The sequence below is a fragment of the Coregonus clupeaformis genome, unplaced genomic scaffold (assembly GCF_020615455.1).
Source record: "Coregonus clupeaformis isolate EN_2021a unplaced genomic scaffold, ASM2061545v1 scaf0585, whole genome shotgun sequence".
Taxonomy (NCBI): Eukaryota; Metazoa; Chordata; class Actinopteri; order Salmoniformes; family Salmonidae; genus Coregonus; species Coregonus clupeaformis.
The window spans coordinates 264633-288908 of NW_025534040.1; the positions used below are offsets into that span (position 1 = coordinate 264633).

General features: G+C 43.7%; 2 protein-coding genes across 2 annotated transcripts; both read left to right on the forward strand.

The window, feature by feature from the left end:
• Positions 1-657: 657 nt before the first annotated feature.
• On the forward strand, positions 658-11172 carry LOC121582270 (neuronal acetylcholine receptor subunit beta-4-like). Its single transcript, XM_045216040.1, has 6 exons — positions 658-973; positions 6918-7063; positions 7990-8034; positions 8505-8614; positions 8748-9813; positions 10411-11172. Exons 1-6 carry the CDS (start codon positions 925-927, stop codon positions 10573-10575), a joined length of 1581 nt encoding a protein of 526 aa, XP_045071975.1. The 5' UTR covers positions 658-924; the 3' UTR covers positions 10576-11172.
• A 3509-nt stretch (positions 11173-14681) lies between these two features.
• LOC121582269 (neuronal acetylcholine receptor subunit alpha-3-like) lies at positions 14682-22980 on the forward strand. Its single transcript, XM_041897959.2, has 6 exons — positions 14682-14896; positions 15816-15955; positions 18497-18541; positions 20104-20213; positions 20697-21957; positions 22056-22980. Exons 1-6 carry the CDS (start codon positions 14836-14838, stop codon positions 22179-22181), a joined length of 1743 nt encoding a protein of 580 aa, XP_041753893.2. The 5' UTR covers positions 14682-14835; the 3' UTR covers positions 22182-22980.
• Positions 22981-24276: the final 1296 nt, after the last annotated feature.

Genomic DNA, 24276 nt, shown 5'->3' on the forward strand with positions numbered 1-24276 from the left:
GTCAGAGGGAGAGAGAGAGAGAGAGAGAGAGAGAGAGAGAGAGAGAGAGAGAGAGAGAGAGAGAGAGAGAGAGAGAGAGAGGTCACACCGAGTGCAGTGCAGTGACCTCATGGTCAGTGGAGTGAGATAATGACAGCACACTCATGCCATCTGATGAGGGGACAGACATTCTTCTGGTCATCTAACACAATATGGACACTAATAAAACGTTTCATAAAGCGCTCCAGTCCATTTGGTTGTCAGTTAATTGAGAAATCCTCATGTAGGGTAACTTAGGTCACCATGTGACCTATATTGGTGTTTTGGCAACTTATCCATGTGGCAGGTTTAATATTGGGAAAATAATAATATAGTATAAAAAAATAAAAACTAGCATGCATATAGTGGTCTAGATTCAACACATGACACTCTGGTCACAGATGATCATATGAATATAGATTTGATTGATTTTGTTGTGGATTAATAAATCAAGAAAACAAAACCTTTTATTGTCATACATGTTATTGTTTATAGCCTAAGTAGTACCACAGAAACCTGCCTACAACCTATAACAACTCACATGGCTAAGTATCAACATTGAAGGAAGGATAGCAGTTAGTCGATGATCGAAGATTTTCGCTTAGGAGGAGATAATTTTGTGTGTGAGAGCGATGCGCAACGAGTGAGGAAGGTGGAACGGTGTATGTTGGGGAAAGGGTCACGTTTCTATCCCAACGTAGCTGCAAATCTCGACCTGGTACAGACACACCGTTTTCAGTACACATTTGTTCTAACTAATGCGGGTGTCGTTATTTGTAGAGCCAGACAGGCGCTCGTGTGTGGAGCTTTTTAGGAGTTGGGAATGATTGGTAAGCACGTTAGATACTATTCTTATTAATAGGCTTCCTGAATGAGGACACGGATGGATATCGTGACACTGTCAAAATGACACGGACTCTCACTCTCCTTGCTTTCCTTTTCACTTTTATAAAATGTAAGTATTTAATGTATGTGAATTTCGATTGCATTGTCAGTTCAGTTGAAATTTTTTTCTCTACAATGGGTTGTTGTTCTTGTTGTTATAACTGTACATCTTCAGGAGGTTAACTTTTGTAATTCACCAACAGTGCAAATTATTTAATTTCCGTGAGTGCATAAAGGTGTTTATTTTATTATCAGAGAGGAACATAGTTCAAAATGTATTGATGGCTTAATTAAATAAATTAGATACAATACTGTCAAGAGAATAAAAAAATATTTGTATTACCCTTTATTAGGTCGCACATAGGAGGACAAGCACTGAAGCACATTCACAGGCTAGTCAGGCAACCTGGCCTCAGAGCATTTCATATAATTATTTACTTAAATCTGACACACTCCATTTAGTATGATAGGTTACGTTTGGTATGGCATGCATTAATTTGTGGATGTCCATCATCCATTTAAAATGATATATTATGAATTACAATTCGTATGATATGTTACGAATTTGACAAACATACAATATGTTACGAATCTTCAAAATGTATGCTATGTTAAGAATTCAAATTTGTTGTGACTAACGTAGGCTAGGTGGCTAACGCTAAAGTTAGCTAGCTGGCTAATATTAGCTAGGCTAGGGGTTAGGGTTAAGGTTAGGAGTTAGGTTAAAGGGTTAGGGGAAGGGTTAGCTAAAAGGGTTAAGGTTATGGATAGGGGAAGGTTTAGCTAAAATGCTAAGTAGTTGCAAAGTAGCTAAAAAGTAGTAAGTAGTTGAAAGTTGCTAATTAGCTAAAATGCTTAAGTTGTCTGTGATGAGATTCGAACACGTAACCTTTGGGTTGCTAGATGTTCACATTATATGCCCACCCACCTTTCATTTTTTGCCTTAAGTAACCTTCTGTCCTATGTAACCATACCACACATAACATGAGTATAATTTGAGTGTACCGGATTTAAATTTACTATGTTACGTCTAGTCTATGAGACGCGGCTGAGTCAGCTAATGCAGAGATACACTACATGACCAAAAGTATGTGGACACCTGCTCGTCGAACATCTCATTCCAAAATGATGGGCATTAATATAGAGTTGTTCCCCCCTTTGCTGCTATAACAGCCTCCACTCTTCTGGGAAGGCTTTACACTAGATGTTGGAACATTGCTGTGGGGACTCGCTTCCATTCAGCCACAAGAGTATTAGTGAGGTCGGGCACTGATGTTGGGCGATTAGGCCTGGCTCGCAGTCGACGTTCCAATTCATCCCAAAGGTGTTCGATGGGGTTGAGGTCAGGGCTCTGTGCAGGCCAGTCAAGTTCTTCCACACTGATCTCGACAAACCATTTCTGTATGGAGCTCGCTTTGTGCACGGGGGCATTGTCGTGCTGAAATAGGAAAGGGCCTTCCCCAAACTGTTGCCACAAAGTTGGAAGCACAGAATTTTGACAAACTGACTTGTTGGAAAGGTGGCATCATATGACGGTGCCACGTTGAAAGTCACTGAGCTCTTCAGTAAGGCCATTCTACTGCCAATGTTTTTCTATGGAGATTGCATGGCTGTGTGCTCTATTTTATACACCTGTCAGCAACTGGTGTGGCTGAAGTAGCCAAATCCACTAATTTGCATATATAGTGTATATTTCAATTTAAATGCTCTCTCTTATCCTGAGTCACTAAGTCAAACCTATTATGTTACAGTAACCTTTACAATCAGTCAGCAAAGATAGAGGCATTCTGGGTATTATCTTAGAGAACATGTTGTGTGTGTTCACTGTGCTGTGGTTGGAGGAGGCGTTTGGTTAAAAGGTTTCCAACAAAAGGGCATCAAATGGACATGACCACCTCGGTAATACTGATGAAGGAGCTCTGACCGGCCCTTCTCAGGAAGGGAGAGGGAAGTCACTGGGAGAGTAAAGGATCATATATCACACTTTGCCTATACAGTACACTGGCCATTCACAGCACCTTCTTGCAAGCGGATTTCACGGCTGGGATAGATGCTATGTGTAGCTTTTTACTTGTCCACTCTGTCTTGTTTGGTTCGTTGTCATAACATGTATGGCCTGACAATAAAGCCAGGGGAACTGGCTAAAGCACACAGACCTGGCTGGTGACCAGTCTGTCTGTGCTCAGTGTGGAGAACCTGGCAGTAATATTCTAACCATACAGTAATATTCTAACCATACAGCTAAATGCCACAGTGTTCTGTAATCAGTAGGACCTCTGGCATGTCTTGAGGGCCAACACTGCAATCCAGATGACAGGATGTTTTTTGCCTGCTGTTTTCTATTGGGTCAAAAGACAGGGTGCATTATTCACCTCCCAATCTCGTCCTAGATGCAATTTTTCACAATGCAGTATTTTGGAGCGTGGAGCAGAGTGACCTTTTTAAAAGTCAACCATTGCTGATTCAGTCTCTGTATTAACACCGCTGCCCTCTCCTGCCAATCAACATAATGTCAACGCAACACTTTTAAAGCGTTGCCATTAAAAGGCATGTACAGTGAGGGAAGAAAGTATTTGATCCCCTGCTGATTTTGTACGTTTGCCCACTGACAAAGAAATGATCAGTCTATAATTTTAATGGTAGGCTTATTTGAACAGTGAGAGACAGAATAACAACAAAAAAATCCAGAAACACGCATGTCAAAAATTTTATAAATTGATTTGCATTTTAATGAAGGAAATAAGTATTTGACCCCTCTGCAAAACATGACTTAGTACTTGGTGGCAAAACCCTTGTTGGCAATCACAGAGGTCAGACGTTCCCACTCTTTGCAGATCTTCTCCAAGTCATTAAGGTTTCGAGGCTGACGTTTGGCAACTCGAACCATCAGCTCCCTCCACAGATTTTCTATGGGATTAAGGTCTGGAGACTGGCTAGGCCACTCCAGGACCTTAATGTGCCTCTTCTTGAGCCACTCCTTTGTTGCCTTGGCTGTGTGTTTTTGGTCATTGTCATGCTGGAATACCCATCCACGACCCATTTTCAATGCCCTGGCTGAGGGAAGGAGGTTCTCACCCAATATTTGATGGTACATGGCCCTGTCCATCGTCCCTTTGATGCAGTGAAGTTGTCCTGTCCCCTTAGCAGAAAAACACCCCCAAAGCATAATGTTTCCACATAATGTTTGACAGTGGGGATGGTGTTCTTGGGGTCATAGGCAGCATTCCTCCTCCTCCTCCAAACATGGCGAGTTGAGTTGATGCCAAAGAGCTCTATTTTGGTCTCATCTGACCACAATACGTTCACCCAGTTCTCCTCTGAATCATTCAGATGTTCATTGGCAAACTTCAGACGGGCATGTATATGTGCTTTCTTGAGCAGGGGGACCTTGCGGGCGCTGCAGGATCAGTCCACGGCGTTACCAATTTTTCCTTGGTGACTATGGTCCCAGCTGCCTTGAGATCATTGACAAGATCCTCCCGTGTAGTTCTGGGCTAATTCCTCACCATTCTCATGATCATTGCAACTCCACGAGGTGAGATTTTGCATGGAGCCCCAGGCCGAGGGAGATTGACAGTTCATTTGTGTTTCTTCCATTTGCGAATAATCGCACCAACTGTTGTCACCTTCTCACCAAGCTGCTTGGCTATGGTCTTGTAGCCCATTCCAGCCGTGTGTAGGTCAATCTTGTCCCTGACATCCTTGGAGAGCTCTTTGGTCTTGGCCATGGTGGAGAGTTTGGAATCTGATTAATTGATTGCTTCTGTGGACAGATGTCTTTTATACAGGTAACAAACTGAGATTAGGAGCACTCCCTTTAAGAGTGTGCTCCTAATTTCAGCTCGTTACCTGTATAAAAGACACCTGGGAGCCAGAAATCTTTCTGATTGAGAGGGGGTCAAATACTTATTTCCCTCATTAAAATGCAAATCAATTTATAACATTTTTGACATGAATTTTTCTGGATTTCTTTGTTGTTATTCTGTCTCTCACTGTTCAAATAAATCTACCATTAAAATTATAGACTGATCATTTCTTTGTCAGTGGGCAAACGTACAAAATCAGCAGGGGATCAAATACTTTTTTCCCTCACTGTACATTCCCCTTTCAAGACCCAAGTTGATACACACACACACACGCACGCACGCCCGCACACACACACACACACACACACACACACACACACATACACACTGTAATAGCCCTTCTCAGCAGGTAGTGATTACTAGTTTGAGTGGCCTGCTCTCCCACTGGCCAGTGCCCTTCACCTCTGGGTAAGGAGTGTGGATGTTTGACAGCAGCCTCCCAGGGCTTTGACAACATGCCATCTGTCTTGTAGAGGACCCATTGTGTTTGATGGGAGTCCAGCCAAGTGACTGATGATAGGGTAGCCATGGCAACATGCACCAGTCTATGAGGGAGTCCTGTTGGACACTCCCGAACTCTCAACTCTACATGAAGCTATACCTCGATAATTAGGATTTGTGGTAATTGTCTGGCATAAACTGGCACATGGGCCTGTCTGATAATACACTATTGGGAAGGGATCTACAGTCAAAACATGTATCTTATTTTTACCTACCATAATAAACGTGAATCAATACTATGCATGCCTGTCTCCCTTGGCTACAAGTAGAGGAGAGTCTGACTGCATCACTTCTTGTTTTTAAAAGAAACAATGTGTTGAAAATTCAAAATTGTTTGCATAGTCAATTTACACACAGCACTGACACACACACTTACCCACCAGACATGACACCAGGGGTCTTTTCACAGTCCCCAAATCCAGAACAAATTAAAGAAAATGTACAGTATTATATAGAGCAATGATTGCTTCCATCAAAGATTGCTCATGTAAACAGCAAACCTGGTATAAAAAAACAGATAAAGCAACACCTCACTGCTGAACGCCTCTCCCCTATTTGACCTAGATATTGTGTGTATGTACTGTGGTCCTCTGTATACCCTTACATATGTAGGCTATATAACATTTTAAATGTATGTAGTTCTGTCCTTGAGCTGTTCTTCTCTATTAATGTTCAGTATTATTTTATGTTTTATATTTCGTGTGGATCCCAGGAAGAGTAGCTATTGCAACAGCTAATGGGGATCCTAATAAAATACCAAATATCAGTGCAACAGTCTTAGCAGCTATTGTAAAGATTACTCCAGGGCATGTACCATTTGACTAAGCATTTTTTCCCAAAATGATTACTTCTGACTGGGCTACTCAGCTTCTCTCTGCTACTGTATGTCGGAGCATTAGTCACTATAGAGGAGGGCTGATGGGGGAAGAGAGGGTTGTTGGGGGAAGAGAGAGAGTGGGGGGGTGCTCGCCATTGTTTTTAATCAAAGCCCTCTTTACTCCTGACTTGCGCGTCGTTTATCAAGGAGAAGAAGGTGTGCTGGTTTGGTTCATGGCTTGGTATTCATGGCTGTAGCTCACATAAGAGAAAAGGCTGATCATGTGGCTTTAGGCTCTGGCTCTGCAACAGCAGAATCATTAACACTCTACCGAAACATCTCCCCTCCCATATCCCGGATGTTAATTATTCTGCAGAAAGGCTCCAAGGCCCTCATATTTTTTACTATCTATTTAACACAGCCCAAGCCCTATCAGACATGCATTCTCCCCTGTGGGAGTCTGTCTCGCACTTAAGTATGCAGTTTGTTTGGAGTGCTATTAAACACCTCCAGGTACAAGGGTATAGAAACCAGGAAGTGTCGCAGTATTTGTCCTGGGTTGGGGAGCTGACAGACTGAAAGACTGCAGAGTCAGCAACACAGTCTTCATCCAGTCCACACAAGACTATAAAACATGCTCCATTAAACAACATAAAAAGACTGGCGTGACAGTCCAGCTATAAAACCAGTGACTAAACACAACAGCCAGTGGGTCTTTTTTATCGCACAGTAATCTAGTTTTTTCATTGTCATAACACAATTGCAATAAAGGTAACAACTGTGACTATTTCCCATAACTATCCCCAAATCACTGTTGACTCTATCCACAGGTGGCAGCTGTGCGGACTCAGAGGAGCGTCTGATGAACTGGCTGCTGGGAAAGGATCGCTACAACAAGCTGATCCGCCCAGCCGTAAACAGAAACGAGCGCGTCACTGTCATACTACAGGTGTCCCTGGCCCAACTCATCAGTGTGGTGAGTCTCATGATAGCCGATCCATAGAGCCAGTTAGAGTGCCTGAGATGGAGAGGAGATGTGGCAGATGACGGAGACCACAGAGGGAGAGGACAGAGGAAGAGATGGACAGAGCAGAGGGAGAGCAGAAAGGGAGAAGAGAGGGGAGAAAACAGAAAGGGAGAGCAGAGCTCAGAGGAGCCAGTGGCAAACATTTTAATTACTTACACAGATTCTACTGAAAGGCCCTGGCCCTAATGACAGCATGGGTATAGGATGGATCTGGCAGGGCTATGCTCTCCGTCTCTGTCATGTCCAGATTGAAACTTCAGCACATTGCGTTAGAAGGAGCTGTAAAGCTGCCGCAGGAGAGGACGTTGGAATCCCACACTGATTTACAGGATCCTACCTCCCTTCCTCCCTGCCCTGGCGTGGCCCAGAGAATAACAGCAGGACACATACATCCTCTGTTTATGGCCTCTTATTGTCCTCCTCTTCTTTGGTAATTGAAATTTTAATGTCCTGTAAAGTGTAATGGTATGAGAAGTGTGATATATTTGTTTTAAAGCATTGTGCTGCTGCGTGCAGTGAAGGTTTGCACACTCTGCTGCCCACTCCTTTTTAGGGCTGTTCGTTTTACTTGCTGTTCAGAGTTGATGCAAGCGCTCTGGGAATTTATCAACAGGTCCGACGGCGCTCAGATGGCAGATGTGTTCCAGGCGACGGTGTCATTTATCTTAACAATAGACCCCATGTGCAGGGAATTTATTCAGCGTGAAAACACATCTCTCACTTTTACTCTCTTCTAAATCAAGCATGTGCACTAGATGTGTGCTGGAGTCTGTATGTGTGTCTGAGTTGGTGTCATTAAACATGCTTTGTGTATTGTATAGTAAATAGTCTGTTTTTAAATGAAGCTAACACTCTACTACCTTTTTAATTTCCAGAATGAAAGAGAGCAGATTATGACCACCAACGTTTGGCTCACACAGGTAAGCGGAAGATTATGGTCCTATCCTATTAATCATTCATTACTCAGTCTGTCCCCTCGTCTATCTCCAGCTCCAGTGTCCTTCTCACTGAGTCTGAATTAAAGCAGAACCATGCTTCTGACTCAGACAATCCGGAACAGAACAGACTGATAATTGTGCACACACCATTCACCACTTTTCATTTCAATGATAATTAAGTGTGTAATTGGGAATAATCTGGTGTTGAGAGAGAGTCCTTATGTGACTGGGTGTGACAGCCAGAACCGTGAAGGTAGCATAGCAGTTAATAGCGTTGGGCCAGTAACCGAAAGGTCGCTGGTTCGAATCCCAGAGTCGACTAGGTGAAAAATCGGTCAATGTGCCCTTGAGCAAGGCACTTAACCCGAATTGCCCATCTAAATTGCTCTGGATTAGAGTGTCTGCAAAATGACTAAAATGTAAAATATGTAACTTCCTGTCTGTCTTTCCAGCACTGGGATGACTACAGGCTATCATGGGACCCTTCTCAATATGATGGCATTGACAAGCTTCGTATTCCTTCCAGACACATCTGGCTACCTGATATTGTGCTCTATAACAAGTAAGCATTGTCCAGATACATTTTCTAAATGATGAACACATTTTCTCATGTAATTTACAGATCAGTTTCTGTAATGGAGTCTGACCCTATCTCTAATCCTCTCCCCCTACCTCGCTTATCCCTCTCTCCATAGTGCGGATGGAACCTATGAGGTAACAGTCTTTACCAATGCCATTGTCCAGTTCAACGGCAGCATCTTCTGGCTCCCTCCGGCCATCTATAAGAGTGCCTGCAAGATCGAGGTCAAGCACTTCCCCTTTGACCAGCAGAACTGCACGCTCAAGTTCCGGTCGTGGACCTACGACCACACTGAGCTCGATCTGGTCCTGAAGTCAGGGGTGGCCAGCATGGACGACTTCACGCCCAGTGGGGAATGGGACATCTTGGCCCTGCCGGGCAGGCGGACGGTTAATCTTCTGGATCCTACCTACGTAGATCTCACCTATGACTTCATCATCAAGAGGAAGCCGCTGTTCTACACCATCAACCTGATCATCCCCTGTGTCCTCATCACCTCTCTGGCCATCCTGGTCTTCTACCTGCCATCTGACTGTGGGGAGAAGATGACTCTGTGTATCTCAGTCCTCCTGGCCCTCACTGTGTTCCTCCTCCTGATCTCCAAGATCGTCCCTCCCACCTCGCTGGACGTGCCTCTGATTGGGAAGTACCTGATGTTCACCATGGTGCTGGTGACCTTCTCCATCATCACCAGTGTGTGTGTGCTCAACGTGCACCACCGCTCCCCCAGCACACACACCATGCCCTCCTGGGTCAAGGTAGTGTTCCTCAACAAGCTGCCCCATCTGCTCTTCATGAGACGCCCCCAGAATAACTCGGCCCGCCAGCGGCTGCGCCAGCAGAGACGACTCCAAGCTCGCAGGTCCATCCTGGCGGACCTGGGCTACCCTGCCACCGCCACGTCCAAAACAGCCAAAGCTGCCACTGCCATGTCTTCCTCCTCTGCCTCAGCCTTCTCCTCCCTGGGACACTTTTACAACAAAGTCGCAGCTCCGCTGGGGTACACACACACCTTCAGGAAGGGGGAGGCCTGCTCCACTGAGTTCCTGCCCAACAGCTTCCCCTCCTCCCAGGACCTCCGCCAGAGAGGCAGCCCAGACTGGGGGGGAGATGTCCAGGATGCAGTGGACGGGGTCCGCTTCGTGGCTGATCACATGATGGGGGACGACGATGACCAGAATGTAAGTGAACCATGACCATGTCAATGGGGTTAGGGTTGTGAAATGAGCTAGAGATATGACTCAAAGCAGTGTTTTTTACCATTGGTCCTGGAGAGACATAGCGTGTACAGCCTAGTACTTTAACACCTGTCTCCACTAATGATCATGACCTTGATCAGCTGGATCAGTTGTGTAAGTGCTGGGCTAGGACAAAAGCCTGCACACGCTGTGGTCCTCAAAAACCAGGAATGAAGAGTACTGGGATGTGAGGTAGTTGAGAATAAAACCCAGTAAAATAACCCAGACTGTTGTAATAGATTGTTTTCATAAATAAATCTATGTAAAAGTGAGGTGACCAGGCCTGAAAAATGGCCACCTTCAAAAACTGCCGAGAACAGCAGAAGAGAGGGGTGAAAGGGTCAATAGCTGTTACAAGGTCTGGCTCAGCAATATTTAGACTGGTGGTTTCTCATTGTTTCTTCATCTTATATTACATTTGCATCACTTTTTACTCATCAATCACATATTATACTCCACACCCAATTTTTGCATGTCACAGGTGTTACTGTATGAACATGACAGTAATCTGATCATACCTTGTTCTCTGTGTGGTCCCAGGTGATTGAGGACTGGAAGTATGTGGCCATGGTTGTGGACCGTATGTTCCTGTGGATCTTTATAATAGTGTGTGTGACTGGAACCCTGGGTCTCTTCCTCCAGCCTCTGTTTCAGCATTCAATAGTCCCCATCCAGCAGCCCAGCTCAGACACACCCCGTACCTGAACCCCCTAAGCTGTATGGGGAAATAAGGGTCATAGCCCATCAACCAACGCCATGTGGCCTACAGCAATACAAGTCTCTTTGCTCTTTCTGTTTCTACTACCTGGTCCTAACATGACACATCGGTACAAGGAAGAGTTGACTTTTTCATGTAGTTGAAGCAGAGCTACAAAGATGGACTATATCCTGTAAAACCAGACTGAAAGTAAAACATTACCCGGGTGGAGAAATAACCCATATAGTACAGAGATATGTCAGATATCATAAAAATGTCATAGAAAATGTATAAATGTATAAAAATGTCAGTGAGTTTGATTAAATTCATTAACACCCAATAAAGTCTAAAGTGGTGGGGTACTTCATGAAATGATGTTCAGTGTGATTAAATAAAATAGCTTTCAAGTGTAAATCAGATTATTAGGTCACATTGATAAGATGGATATTGGGCAAAATATAATGACTCAAGCTAAGGTGTTATAAAGAGGCCTCCTAACTGATACACTCCATATATAAAATGAGTTAGTGTATGAGGTACAAGTCTATAACCTGTGAATTACTGGGGATATTCCCCACGGATGTATTATTTTGATGCATTAAACAGTTCCAGTGAAAAAATATATTTGTACTGTTTATTTTGTTATATGTTCGTTTCCTGACTATCCATGAACAGAAACGTAAAGGCAGAAACATAAAGGTAGTGAGCCTAATAGTGAAACATTGACAGCCACACAAGAAGTTACATATTGTGCCATCTACTGGCCACATTGTAGATGCCCACACTGGCAACACATCCATTGACATTGCACTGACTCTCTCTCTCTCTCGCACACACTGGAGGAAGACGTTTACTGCTCAATAAAGACTGCTGAGAGGCTCATTAGAGATTCTGCAGACTCTTGTGGTTCTTTTGTGAGACATTTAAATCAAGATAACACATGCATGATGCATTCCAGTGCCAGGAATGGTTAAGTTGAGTTTTTTTGTTCAATTCAATTACAAAATCAAGTGTTGTTCCTTTATATTCATTTGTAATTTGTAGGCACTTCAAAGCAGAGTAATCATATTCATAAGAACCTACCCCTATACCGAATGAACATCAATAATGTATTCAGTCCAAAGAAAACAACACATTACCTCAAGAACAACAAGAGGACATCATGAGTAATCACCAATATCAGTATGAGATGCCACCAGTAAATTACATCCTATTAGTCAAATGCATGAAGGCCTGTTTCTGAGGGTGTCCCTGTCAGCTATAGGTATCAGTCTCTCCTTTGATAAATCGCCAGAGCCCTGTTTATCACTGACTTTCTGTCACATCAGCTGCTAATGACAAGGCAAAGCAGCTTTGTTACTGATTCATTAAACATGTGAATCTCCTACCTCAACTGATGATATGTGATTACACTGACAGTTTAAACATCCGCCTGCCTACTGGGGAGTTTAGGAATACCACTGACTTCTAGGAAATGTGCAAGGTGGGTGCTTTTAACCTAATAACGTATACATTTTTTGTGCCAATAGAGTTTGAATGATTGTACCCTTCTAATATGCTTACACCTATCCTAAAGAATAGCCTCTTTACTAAATGTGATCTGTATCACATTTGTTGGTCTGTCTTGCCAATTTTTATAGTACTGTACCTACAGTATGTCTTAATCTTAATGTTCGTGTTTTTTGTTTTGTCTGAATTTTGGGGGTGTAATTACAATAATTGTATAAAAATAATTGTAAATAATGCTTTATCTATACTGCCACACTGGCATGACAATAACATAAGACATCTGCTTCATCAGCTTGATAAGCACAGATGTAACATGTTAACACAGCCCTCAGAATTATTTTACAGCAGCAGGCCATTATTCTCGCAATCTACCCCTACCTTGGACGATGCTGGACCAATTGTGCGCCGCCCATGGGTCTCCGAGTTGCGGCCGGCTGCGACAGAACCTGGACTCGAACCAGGATCTCTAGTGGCACAGCCTTAGACCACTGCGCCACTCGAGAGTCAGATACAGTACTTTCCCCTCAGTTCTAACACTCACATGGTGTGCCACTTTACATTATACAACAGTCTACACCAAATCAGCAAGGTTTTTTCAGCTGCTTTCACACCTCTGAATGAATCATTGATTCACTGTCAACAAGGAATTTCGTTTGAATTTGTAAACTGAACTCCAGTAACGTCCTCATACCTCCAATCAAATAGTCTTCTAGCCCCACCCAAATAGAATTGAACAATCTGTTATCGATTCTGTTGAGTTGATAGACTGCATTCTATAGGCCTAGGCCAGAAATCAAATACATGACGTTCGTTATTAGTGATACATACAGTACAGTGCCTTGCAGAAGTATTCATCCCCCTTGGCGTTTTTCCTATTTTGTTGCATTACAACCTGTAATTTAAATTGATTTTTATTTGGATTTCATGTAATGGACATACACAAAATAGTCCAAATTGGTGAAGTGAAATGAAAAATATAACTTGTTTCAAAAAATTCTAAGAAATAAATAACGGAAAAGTGGTGCGTGCATATGTATTCACCCCCTTTGCTATGAAGCCCCAACCAATTACCTTCAGAAGTCACATAATTAGTTAAATAAAGTCCACCTGTGTGCAATCTAAGTGTCACATGATCTGTCACATGATCTCAGTATTTATACACCTGTTCTGAAAGGCCCCAGAGTCTGCAATACCACTAAGCAATGGGCACCACCAAGCAAGCGGCACCATGAAGACCAAGGAGCTCTCCAAACAGGTCAGGGACAAAGTCATGGAGAAGTACAGATCAGGGTTATAAAAAAAATACACCATTAAATCCATTATTAAAAAATTGAAAGAATATGGCACCAAAACAAACCTGCCAAGAGAGGGCCGCCCACCAAAACTCACGGACCAGGCAAGGAGGGAATTAATCAGAGAGGCAACAAAGAGACCAAAGTTAACCCTGAGGGAGCTGCAAAGCTCCACAGCAGAGATTGGAGTATCTGTCCATAGGACCACTTTAAGCCATACACTCCACAGAGCTGGGCTTTACGGAAGAGTGGCCAGAAAAAAGCCATTGCTTAAAGAAAAAAATAAGCAAACACATTTGGTGTTCGCCAAAAGGCATGTGGGAGACTCCCCCAAACATATGAGAAAGTACTCTGGTCAGATGAGACTACATTGAGCTTTTGGCCATCAGGGAAAATGCTATGTCTGGCGCAAATTCAACACAACTCAACACCCCGAAAACACCATTCCCACAGTGAAGCATGGTGGTGGCAGCATCATGCTGTGGGGATGTTTTTCATTGGCAGGGACTGGGAAACTGGTCAGAATTGAAGGAATGATGGATGGCGCTAAATACAGGGAAATTCTTGAGGGAAACCTGTTTCAGTCTTCCAGAGATTTGAGACTGGGACAGAGGTTCACCTTCCAGCAGGACAATGACCCTATGCATACGGCTAAAGCAACACTCGAGTGGTTTAAGGGGAAACATTTAAATGTCTTGGAATGGCCTAGTCAAAGCCCAGACCTCAATCCAATTGAGAATCTGTGGTATGACTTAAAGATTGCTGGACACCAGCGGAACCCATCCAACTTGAAGGAGCTGGAGCAGTTTTGCCTTGAAGAATGGTCAAAAATCCCAGTGGCTAGATGTGCCAAGCTTATAGAGACATACCACAAGAGACTTGCAGCTGTAATTGCTGCAAAAGGTGGCTCTACAAAGTATTGACTTTGGGGGGGTCAATAGTTTTTTGCAGGCTCAAGTTTTCAGTTTTTTTTGTCTTATTTCTTGTTTCACAATAAAACAATATTTTGCATCTTCAAAGTGGTAGGTATGTTGTGCAAATCAAATGATACAACCCCCCAAAAAAAGCAATTTTAATTCCGGGTTGTAAGGCAACAAAATAGAAAAAATGCCAAGGTGGTGAATACTTTCGCAAGCCACTGTATATACAAACGTCGACTATGAAAGCAGTCTGATGGCGAGGTGACTCCAATTCCTGAAATTACCTGGCCGTGGGGGTTAAAGTGGCGACGTTATGATGGCCGTGGGGGTTAAAGTGGCGACGTTATGATTGACTACCGTAGTTTCTCAACCTCTCTCTCCTGCATCCCTCCCTCACCCCGCGCGCAGTTGGCTCCCCAGCATCTGTAGCAGCTTGTCGGCACCGCGCGCTTTCATTACTCCCACTTCCCACTTTCTCTCTTCTTCTGCCTCTTTTTGTCGTTCGTGTCCTGATAGATTGAGGATTCGTTTTCTGAAATCCTTAACAATGAACGCCCAATTTTTCCTCATTTTTTCCACCTGTTCGTTCTTTCTTTTCCTTTTTTCGGGTGAGTAGCGTATAGTTTACCTTGATATGAGCCCTCTACTTGTTGCTTTTAGTGCAATCGTACTGTATTCAATTCAAGTAATATCATATACCGAACATTATGATGGCCAATAATGACTGATAAAACGGAGTATGCTTGCAATTAATAGAAATTACATTTTATATTAAAGTTATAGGCCTATTGTTTTTACATTTGTTTGCGTGGATGTCATTAATAAGTAGACAGTTTAAATATCTGATTTGTGTGGTTTCCTGATGTTTTTAGTGAACCTCAAAATCAGGAGAAGTGATGTTTTGTTCTTTATGGGATATAGCCTATGACACTCTCAGCAAATACGTTAATGTTATAAACCATTCCCAGATATTTGTCGCGCCTATTTTTTATTTTAAATAGTAGGTTCCATTAATTGTATATAAACCGTTAATAAATGGTTGTACATTTATTTCGTTTATTTCAAAAGCAAAGCATGTTGCTGACATTTGATGTTAGAATACAATAAATACATCTTCGGTCACTCAGATGTGTGATTTCTTTGATTCCAAGGTAGCCTACTGTCTGAGTCATTTGTATTAGGCTACTGTATGAAATCTGACCTTCAAAGAAAATAATTCCACTCTCCCTGCTTGGCAATCTAAGCAGGGAAAAAAGTGTCCAACTGAAAACAAATAAACTAACCTACCTGTTGAATTGACTCAGGGACGAAAATATAGTATATAGTTAGAAAATAGGGACAATTGAGGAAGTGTCATTGGCTAAAATAATTAGTCACTCAGGCTCAGTCTACTCTACACCAACATCAATCAGAATACTGAAAGATGGACTTGTCCACTTCATCACCATAGGCTACAAAAGGTGTTTTACCTTAAAGTTTGACTAATGTTGCCTGTGTCTAACCTTCCACCTCACCTCTCTTATTCAGGAGGCTCCTGCTCTGAGGCAGAACACAGGTTGTTCTCAGTGATATTCTCCAGCTACAATCAGTACATCCGCCCAGTGGAGAATGTGTCTGACCCAGTTATCGTGCAGTTTGAGGTGTCCATGTCCCAGCTTGTCAAAGTGGTGAGTGTGTGTGTGTGTGTGTGTGTGTGTGTGTGTGTGTGTGTGTGAGAGAGAGAGAGAGAGAGAGAGATGGTGACTCTGCTGTGCTACTGTGCTGTATGTCTCCCTGGTGTTTGAGAGGTACACTCTCGGACAGTAGAGCGTATATATCACACAGTACAGTCTGTGAGAGGCCAGGCTCTGACAGGGAGAAACAAATCATTCCATAAATAACGTATTGAGCACAGAGCCTCTGTGTATTCTCTTAAATGAATATGCATTGATTCACGGTGATGAAAGCCCATGTTGAGAGCAGCAGTGTGTGGGAGGATGGAGGGGTCTCAACTCAACTATATGTGTATGATCTCATATGAGAGGCCAAAGTGAAGAGTTGGGCATGGTTCGGGTGCTATCCAGGACACTTGAGATGTGCCCTGCTGTAAATGAGACTCTCTGGGGCCAGTGGGTGATATCAGCCTGAGCCTGGACCCAACGGAGCATGTCACAGCGAACGGCTGCGTGGGTGTGTGATTGGCTAAGAGAAGATGGGAAATGTCAGCTCTCTGATTCCCTCACTCTTCCCATCTCTGAGCGGACAGCCCCTTTCACTCAATCACTGCCACTTCAAATGAGTGCCCCTGGTTTTAATGCCTGTTTTGGCCGGGGCTCGCTGTAAGGAGATTGGACGAGGAGAGAGGCAGCTGTTTCGCCAGCCTCAAACTGCCCCAGAGGGGATTACTTTAATTACACAAAAAAGGGGAGGGAGGAAGGGTGTCATTCAAATGAACAGATGTATTATTATACCAAAATACTGGCTGACCCCTTACGTAACAGAGAGCTTAATGTGCTGGGTTTTGTCACATAAAATCACTCAGGGAAGATTTAACTTACTCTCTGTGTATACTTCATAACATAAAGAAATAACACATTTGGGCCACTTTGCGCTACATCAGACCTTATACAACTACCAATGGAATAACCTGTGTGATTACTGTAACAGATAGAAGCTAGGTACATTCAGTTAAGGAGGACTTATCCATGTTTTGTCATGATCTGTGTTTATTATGGTTCCACATTGTGAGCAGGTTCTCGTTAAATATTGAATAAAACAGGGCCACCACGAGTCTATTCCATTTCAGTAAATATCCTCTGTAGAGCTTTCCTTTGGAGGAACTGGGCTCCAAAGAGAGAACCTCTCTTTTCTGAACATGACACAGAGATACAGTATTTCTCATATTTCCCTGACCTCAGCCCATTTAACAGCACAGAAGAGCTTCCTGTTTTGATGGATGACCATTATTTCCTCCCCACGCCTCACGCTCCTCCAACCCCTCTACAACTGGGATACTTTAGCCTGCTTATAGCTGGACTATTATCTTATTTAAAACGCCCATTCTTCCAGGTGGCTCAGACATAATCTCTCATTTAAATAATGTACAGTCAGTGTGCCACTGGTTTCTCAGTCTGCCTGGGACAGACAGGGCTGGCCTTGTTCTGCAACCCCAGAACCACCTGTACTGTATCAACCTGCAGCAGTCTTCCTCGTCTTAGAGCCATCACCTGGAGTGTTTCCTGGGAGCTCATCAGGACACCTGAATGGTTAATGTTATGAGCTGGGTTCTGTCTGTCTGTCGGTCTGTTGGTCTGTATGTCTGTTGCTGTCTGTCTGGCTGACTGGGAAAAATCTAAATTGTTTTTGTTCGCCTCCTCTCCTCTGTCCTCAAAGGTAATTGAGGGGAGGAGGTGAGGAGAGGATACGTGGAAACAAATGCACATGTATGAAATGAGATTCTCCTTCTCCACTCAGGCAAATTACGTTTACATGGGTTGAATCCCTAAATAAATGTGTAAATTGGTCAAACTAATTAAGCTGGTTGTAGAAAACATTTTATAGATTTGTCCGTTCTAAAAAAAAACAGCAGCTGATTCAAAGGGTGTTTCACAGATTCTAAAACACTTCCACGCTAGCCACCGAAAGGATACTTATGAGTATCCTCGGTGAGAGGAGGCTATCGAGGAGTGGAGGACACTTCTCCATTCAGCTACTAACGAATTGACACTATCCTCGACCACTCACCCATTTATCGGTTTCTGGGTCATGGAGGAGAGGAGGACGGAGGACAGACCTTTGCCCAAATGAGAATCTCCCTCTCTCTCCTTCTCTCTCTATTTCTTTATTTTTCCATCCTCCCCCCTTCCCTTCCACCTGAGCTGTGACAGTGTCAGAGCTGAGCTGGGGCTCACTTCAGGCCCTAACTGGCACATTGTGAGAGACAGCCTGCAGCCCGAGGGCCTAGAGGGTGAAGCCATCATACAGTGTATGGTATGCCTCTGGGCTGGAGGACCCAGGTGTTCCTCTCCTCTCAGTGTAGTGTCCTCCTCCCTGGGTAACTCCAGCCAGGGTTAGACCCAGGACAGAACACTCTGTTCACCCTGCCTACCTGTACGGAAGATGATTGCTCCTGACAGAGTGCCCCCTTTCTAACTATGAAATATTCATACAGTTCATGACTCTGGTCAACTTGTCCTTCTGAGAGTAAATTCTTATTTTCTGTTTCTCAGGATGAAGTTAATCAGATTATGGAGACGAACCTGTGGCTGAGACATGTAAGTACAATCTTCATCCATCTCCTACTGTACGTGTATATAAATTACTGTTTAAACAAGGTCACTCCTCTACATCTACCTGACCTACTATCATACATGATTCCTGGAGGCCATAATGATATTATTATTCATCAGGAATATGCTTTTAACCCGCCGGGAATCAACCTTCTGACAGAGGCTTATGAGCCATAGGTTTACCCTGCCATGACTGGGTTACATTTATATTCAGAGATGATATGCCATGACTGGGTTACATTTCTATCCAGAGATAAGGTACAGTATATGATCATATGGTGTAGGGCTACAGAGAATACAAGGGACTGTACTGTTGCATAGCTTGCTGGTTTTGTCAAATGGTTGACCCCACTTGGTGCTGCTGATATTGTCGTGATAGACGCTGAGATGAGCTCATTCTGAGGGAAATTAACCAGAACTGGTTTCCAGGTCTTTAAAAATCCGAACCAAATATCTAGATCTGTGCTTAACCCTTATTAATCTTATACACGGCCATCTGTTTGTCAACATACCTAGAATAAGGGACTGTGTGTATATGGTAACAACCCAGTCACAGTAGATACAGTCGAGCCAGTCACAAGACGGTTGTGAAGAACCACATAATCAAAAAACGTGGCAATCCGTTTATTCACTGGTTAATTAGATGAAACCGTTATGGCTTTTTTCTGACCTAATAGCGATAATATATAAGTGACACAGGCCTACAGCAGAGAGGTTGTGTCTCCCCTGAGACTTGATCCATGACCGTCAGGTCCACAGCTACTGTCCAGACAGGAAGTGCTACATCCTGTTGCCTCATTAGGTGAAATCTTTACAATGCTCTGTGGTGACTCTCCTGCTGTGTCTTGATTAGCCTCAGGAGAATCAATGGCTGCCCTGGACACATGCCCTGACTAGCCCATAAAACACACTATATAAACCATTGTTCAATTGGCTTTCCCTCAGTTGATATAAAGATTAATAGGATTATTATAGCCGTAGATTACTAATTAACTACTAGAGGATATTACAGTGCAGCAAGAAAAAAGATATATCTCTACTCCACAGAATAAAAGATATTCAGCAAAAGGGATATGAGCCATTGAAACTAAGATATCTTAAAATGATATCACTGAGACAGAATGCATTAGAGAAAAGTACAATTCCTTGGATTAGATCACAATGGTAATGATTGAACTTCAGTCTAAGTTTTTCTGAGAGGGGTATTTGGCTCAAAGAGACAGTGATGTTAGCCCTAACAGAGGGAAGGATACCTTAAAGATGCGTGTCTGTATGTCCTCTGAGTCCGTGCTCTGTCCTCTCCTAAATGAGAAGGTCGCCCCCAGCTGTCAACCTGTGAGAAGACAGAAAGGTCAAAGCTAGTGTACAGGAAATGACTGCACTAATACCAGCCAGTATCTGAAACAGTTTTTTACACTAGCTATAGGTTTTACTGACAACAATTGTCAATGGATCAAAAATGTAGAATGTAGAATTTGAAATGTGTGTGGGTTTTATAAAAGAGTATTTATTATCGAATGATATGTGGCATCCTGCTACCTCTTCAGATCTGGAATGACTACAAACTGAGGTGGGATCCCAAAAACTTTGGAGGAGTGGAGTTCATTCGAGTGCCTTCCAGCAGGATATGGAAGCCAGATATCGTGCTGTACAATAAGTGAGTTAAACAAGAGTTATGTCTAGACATCAATATTGATCCATGCAGTTGCTATAATAATATGTATTGTGCATAACTGAGTTCAAGGATTTCTTCTTTGTCACTGAAATGACAGAGTAGATGATACAAAACCAGGACATGACACTCACATTTCTTATGTAAGACCATCATATACTGTAGATTATTTATGTAGCTACTAAATATTGTTAATGGAGTGCATGTAAAGTCTATCAGACAGTGTAATCAAATGATGGAGCCTCAGGGCTTCTTTCTGATTAATTTAGCTGAGGGACAATAGTCTGTTGTTTATTTTACATCCTTCCAATGTAATCTTTAATGACTCATCCACCCTCCTCCATCCCTGTTGTCTGTCTGTCTGTGTCTGTCTGTCTGTCTGTCTGTCTGTCTGTCTGTCTGTCTGTCTGTCTGTCTGTCTGTCCCTCTGTCTATCTGTCTGTCTGTCCCTCTCTCTCTGTGCCACAGTGCAGTAGGAGATTTCCAGGTGGATGATAAGACCAAGGCCCTGCTTCGCTACAACGGGGATGTGACCTGGATCCCTCCAGCCATCTTCAAGAGCTCCTGCAAGATCGACGTCACCTACTTCCCCTTCGACTACCAGAACTGCACCATGAAGTTTGGCTCCTGGACATACGACAAGGCCAAGATAGACCTGGTTCTGATTGGCTCCACCATCAACCTCCAGGACTTCTGGGAGAGTGGCGAGTGGACGATCATCGACGCTCCGGGTTACAAACACGACATCAAGTACAACTGCTGTGAGGAGATCTACACAGACATCACCTACTCTCTGTACATCAGACGGCTCCCTCTCTTCTACACAATCAACATGATCATCCCCTGTCTGCTCATCTCCTTCCTCACTGTGCTGGTGTTCTACCTGCCTTCTGACTGTGGGGAGAAGATCACCCTCTGTATCTCCGTCCTCCTCTCCCTCACTGTGTTCCTCCTGGTCATCACCGAAACCATCCCGTCTACGTCGCTGGTCATCCCCCTCATCGGGGAGTACCTCCTCTTCACCATGATCTTCGTCACCCTCTCCATCGTCATCACCGTGTTCGTGCTGAACGTGCACTACCGCACACCCAAGACCCACACCATGCCGTGCTGGGTGCGCAGCATCTTCCTGGGGCTTCTACCCAGGGTCATGTTCATGACCCGGCCGGAGAGGGACCCTGAGAGGCTGCCTGGGCCTGGGGGGGTGGTTCAGCAGCTGATGCCCCCAGCCTCACGGCCCTGTGTGGTCCACACCACAGGCACCCTGCAGGGGCAGCAGAAGCCCCAGGCTCTGGTCTCCACCGTGGCTGCCAGTGTGCTCCCTAGCCTGGCCCAGCGACAGCGCCTTTTCATCAGCACGGAGCTCACTAACCTCAATAACCTTAGCCTTGGTGGTGGTGGTGACTCGGTCAAGGCGGGCTCCAGCTTCCTGTGTCGCGAGGGCCGCTGCAACTGCTGCTGGCGCCAGAGGTCCACCAAGCTGCCCACGGACACGGGAGGAGGGGGCGGAGGGGTGGGGAGCATCGGGACCCTCAGTGGAGGAGGGGGTGCTGGGATTGGGGGGGTCAGTGGAGGCGGTGGAGGCGGTGGAAGCTCCTGCTCCAGCTCAGAGTCTCTGGATGTTAAGCTGATGACCCTGTCCCCCCACTTCTCGCCAGAGATCAGGGAGGCCATGGAAAGTGTAAAGTATATCGCCGAAAACATGAGAATACAGAACGAAGCCAAGGAGGTAAGTCGAGACGTCGCACATGTATATAATTCACAATAGCTAAGAAAGTATTGAAGGTCTATATCTACCATTTAGTGTCTTTGACAACTGTCTTTCAGGTCCAGGACGACTGGAAGTACGTTGCCATGGTGATCGACAGGATATTTCTGTGGGTGTTCATCTTGGTGTGTATCCTGGGGACCGCTGGGCTCTTTATCCAGCCCCTCCTATTGTTCGATATGTGACCCACTCATACACACAGCACTTTAAATCATACATACACAGTCATTTTGTGTATCACCCAGTGATGAGGACCGAAGAAGCTGAGAGGAACTAATACTATGAACGAAAGGGAACCAGATTATAGAGGAAGGCAAGCTGCTGCCAGCTGTTCCATGTCACTTCTCTGCATTTTGATACATTTCTGATTGCTAAAGTGTGGTGTAGTAGTGATCTCTTAGCTGCTGAGGACCAGACTGTGAAACCATGTCACCGTATAACTCTGTACTGCTGCCTACCTATTCCCTTATGTTTGCTCTGTGTAAATGATTTCATCATAGTGTCACTTGATTATGACTGGCACGAAGAACCACACTATCATCAAGAAAAGGACCGTGGCTAAAGGAATATCTATTGGACCAAAGGATCCCAAACATGTACATAGCTATGACTGCTTAAAGGGGCTTTCCAGAAGTACACAACAAGTATCTCAAGTCAATTTCACAGCTTATTTTTACATTTACATTTTAGTCATTTAGCAGACGCTCTTATCCAGAGCGACTTACAGTTAGTGAGTGAGTTAGTTAGTGAGTGCATACATGTTTTCAAATGTTGAATATCACTGAGTCATTTTGATATTGTTTATTTGTGAAATATTAATGTCTTCTATAAACATATACTGTATGTTCTTATTTACAACAAATGTACAGTACCATTCCAATCTGATTCTAATGCTCATTAAGGTTTCAATGAACCACAGTGTCATATAAAATCTGGATACGCTATTCATAGAAATTACAAACTGTTGAACATTAAAAGGCTATGATGCAGGATGGGTAACTTTATTACACCATATGGGGTGAATGTGAAAAAACTATGAAAGCAACCTGAAATGCTTTTCATTGTGCTGTGAGGGGTGACACCATGTGGTTATTATCTGCTACTACAAGTGACCACAATATGATTCAGTGGTCACTACCATATGTTTGCAATCAAAGATACAAGATTTTGTCTCTTAATTTTCAGTTTTTAATTGGTCTGATAACAGCTCTCTAAAGGCTCTTTCAACAGAAACGTACGTCTGCCATGATCCATGGTCATTGGATGAAGTGACTTCTGAAGTGGACTGAACACATGCTAACCTACCTATAAACTCATTGCATTCACAAATCGATATTTCTCTCCCTTATGAAAATTGAGTTTGGAGGTCCAGCTGGCAGGCCGCAGGATGTAGATGTGATTATCAGTAGCAGCAAAACCATGTAGAGGTTGGGTATAATAACCCTGTTCCATCCTCCCAGCCTCCCAGCCTGCCTCTCTAGCTCCCTGCCTGCCTGCCTCCCTTCTCTGCCCTGGGCCCTGGGCCCCCTTCAGCTTTATTGGATCACAATCAGTATGAAGACCTGGTGATGAAGTACATCATTAGTCTGGGGCCTGGGCTACGGTCTTCATCTCACTATCCTACCGCTATGCCAAAGGGCATTTATCCTGCTTAACTTGACACTACTTATACTCTGTTAATAAGGAAGATGTGGTTGAGATCTCTTAATGTGTTGTACCATCATTCAAAAACCAGTTTGGTGTACAAGAGGAGGAAATGCACAATTATGAGTTATAGATATCTATGGCCTGTGGTATCTATGATAGAGAGTGATACATTTGAAAGAGGATTTTGGGGAGCATTTCAAACCTACATTTAGGCAGACATGGAATCTCTGGTAGTTGTTTCTGTGGCTGTATGTTGTAGTCAGTAAACTGTAATCAGGTTGTCACTGTGAATCTTAACTGAATGTTAGCCAGGAAGCACAATCAGAAACTGTGGTACTCCATCACGACTGATAACATTCCCTCTGCTGATTGATTGAATTAAAGCTCACTCTGGGCTCATTTAAGGGAACTAGTTATCTGAGGGGGAGATATGTAACAGACACACTACCCAAAGACTGAAGGTTGTGGGGGGTTGAGGGGATGAGTGCATTTATGGAACAGAGATGGTTCCATGACCACGCTCGTGTGATGAGTAACCTTGTCTGAGACCTGAAGAGTTGCATCGACCCATGTTCTGTTCCGGTCAGTCACACTTAAGAATTATCCCAGTGTTTTTGTCAGTATGATATAATT

What these genes read in the sequence shown, in the direction of transcription:
- LOC121582270 (XM_045216040.1), top strand. Translation starts at nt 925, where the DNA reads ATGACACGGACTCTCACTCTCCTTGCTTTCCTTTTCACTTTTATAAAA. An exon ending in GATATTGTGCTCTATAACAA is followed by an intron (nt 8,615 to 8,747) that starts GTAAGCATTGTC and finishes CTCTCTCCATAG; the next exon opens with TGCGGATGGAACCTATGAGG. An exon ending in GGGACGACGATGACCAGAAT is followed by an intron (nt 9,814 to 10,410) that starts GTAAGTGAACCA and finishes GTGTGGTCCCAG; the next exon opens with GTGATTGAGGACTGGAAGTA.
- LOC121582269 (XM_041897959.2), top strand. Translation starts at nt 14,836, where the DNA reads ATGAACGCCCAATTTTTCCTCATTTTTTCCACCTGTTCGTTCTTTCTT. An exon ending in CTTTCTTTTCCTTTTTTCGG is followed by an intron (nt 14,897 to 15,815) that starts GTGAGTAGCGTA and finishes TCTCTTATTCAG; the next exon opens with GAGGCTCCTGCTCTGAGGCA. An exon ending in TACAGAACGAAGCCAAGGAG is followed by an intron (nt 21,958 to 22,055) that starts GTAAGTCGAGAC and finishes ACTGTCTTTCAG; the next exon opens with GTCCAGGACGACTGGAAGTA.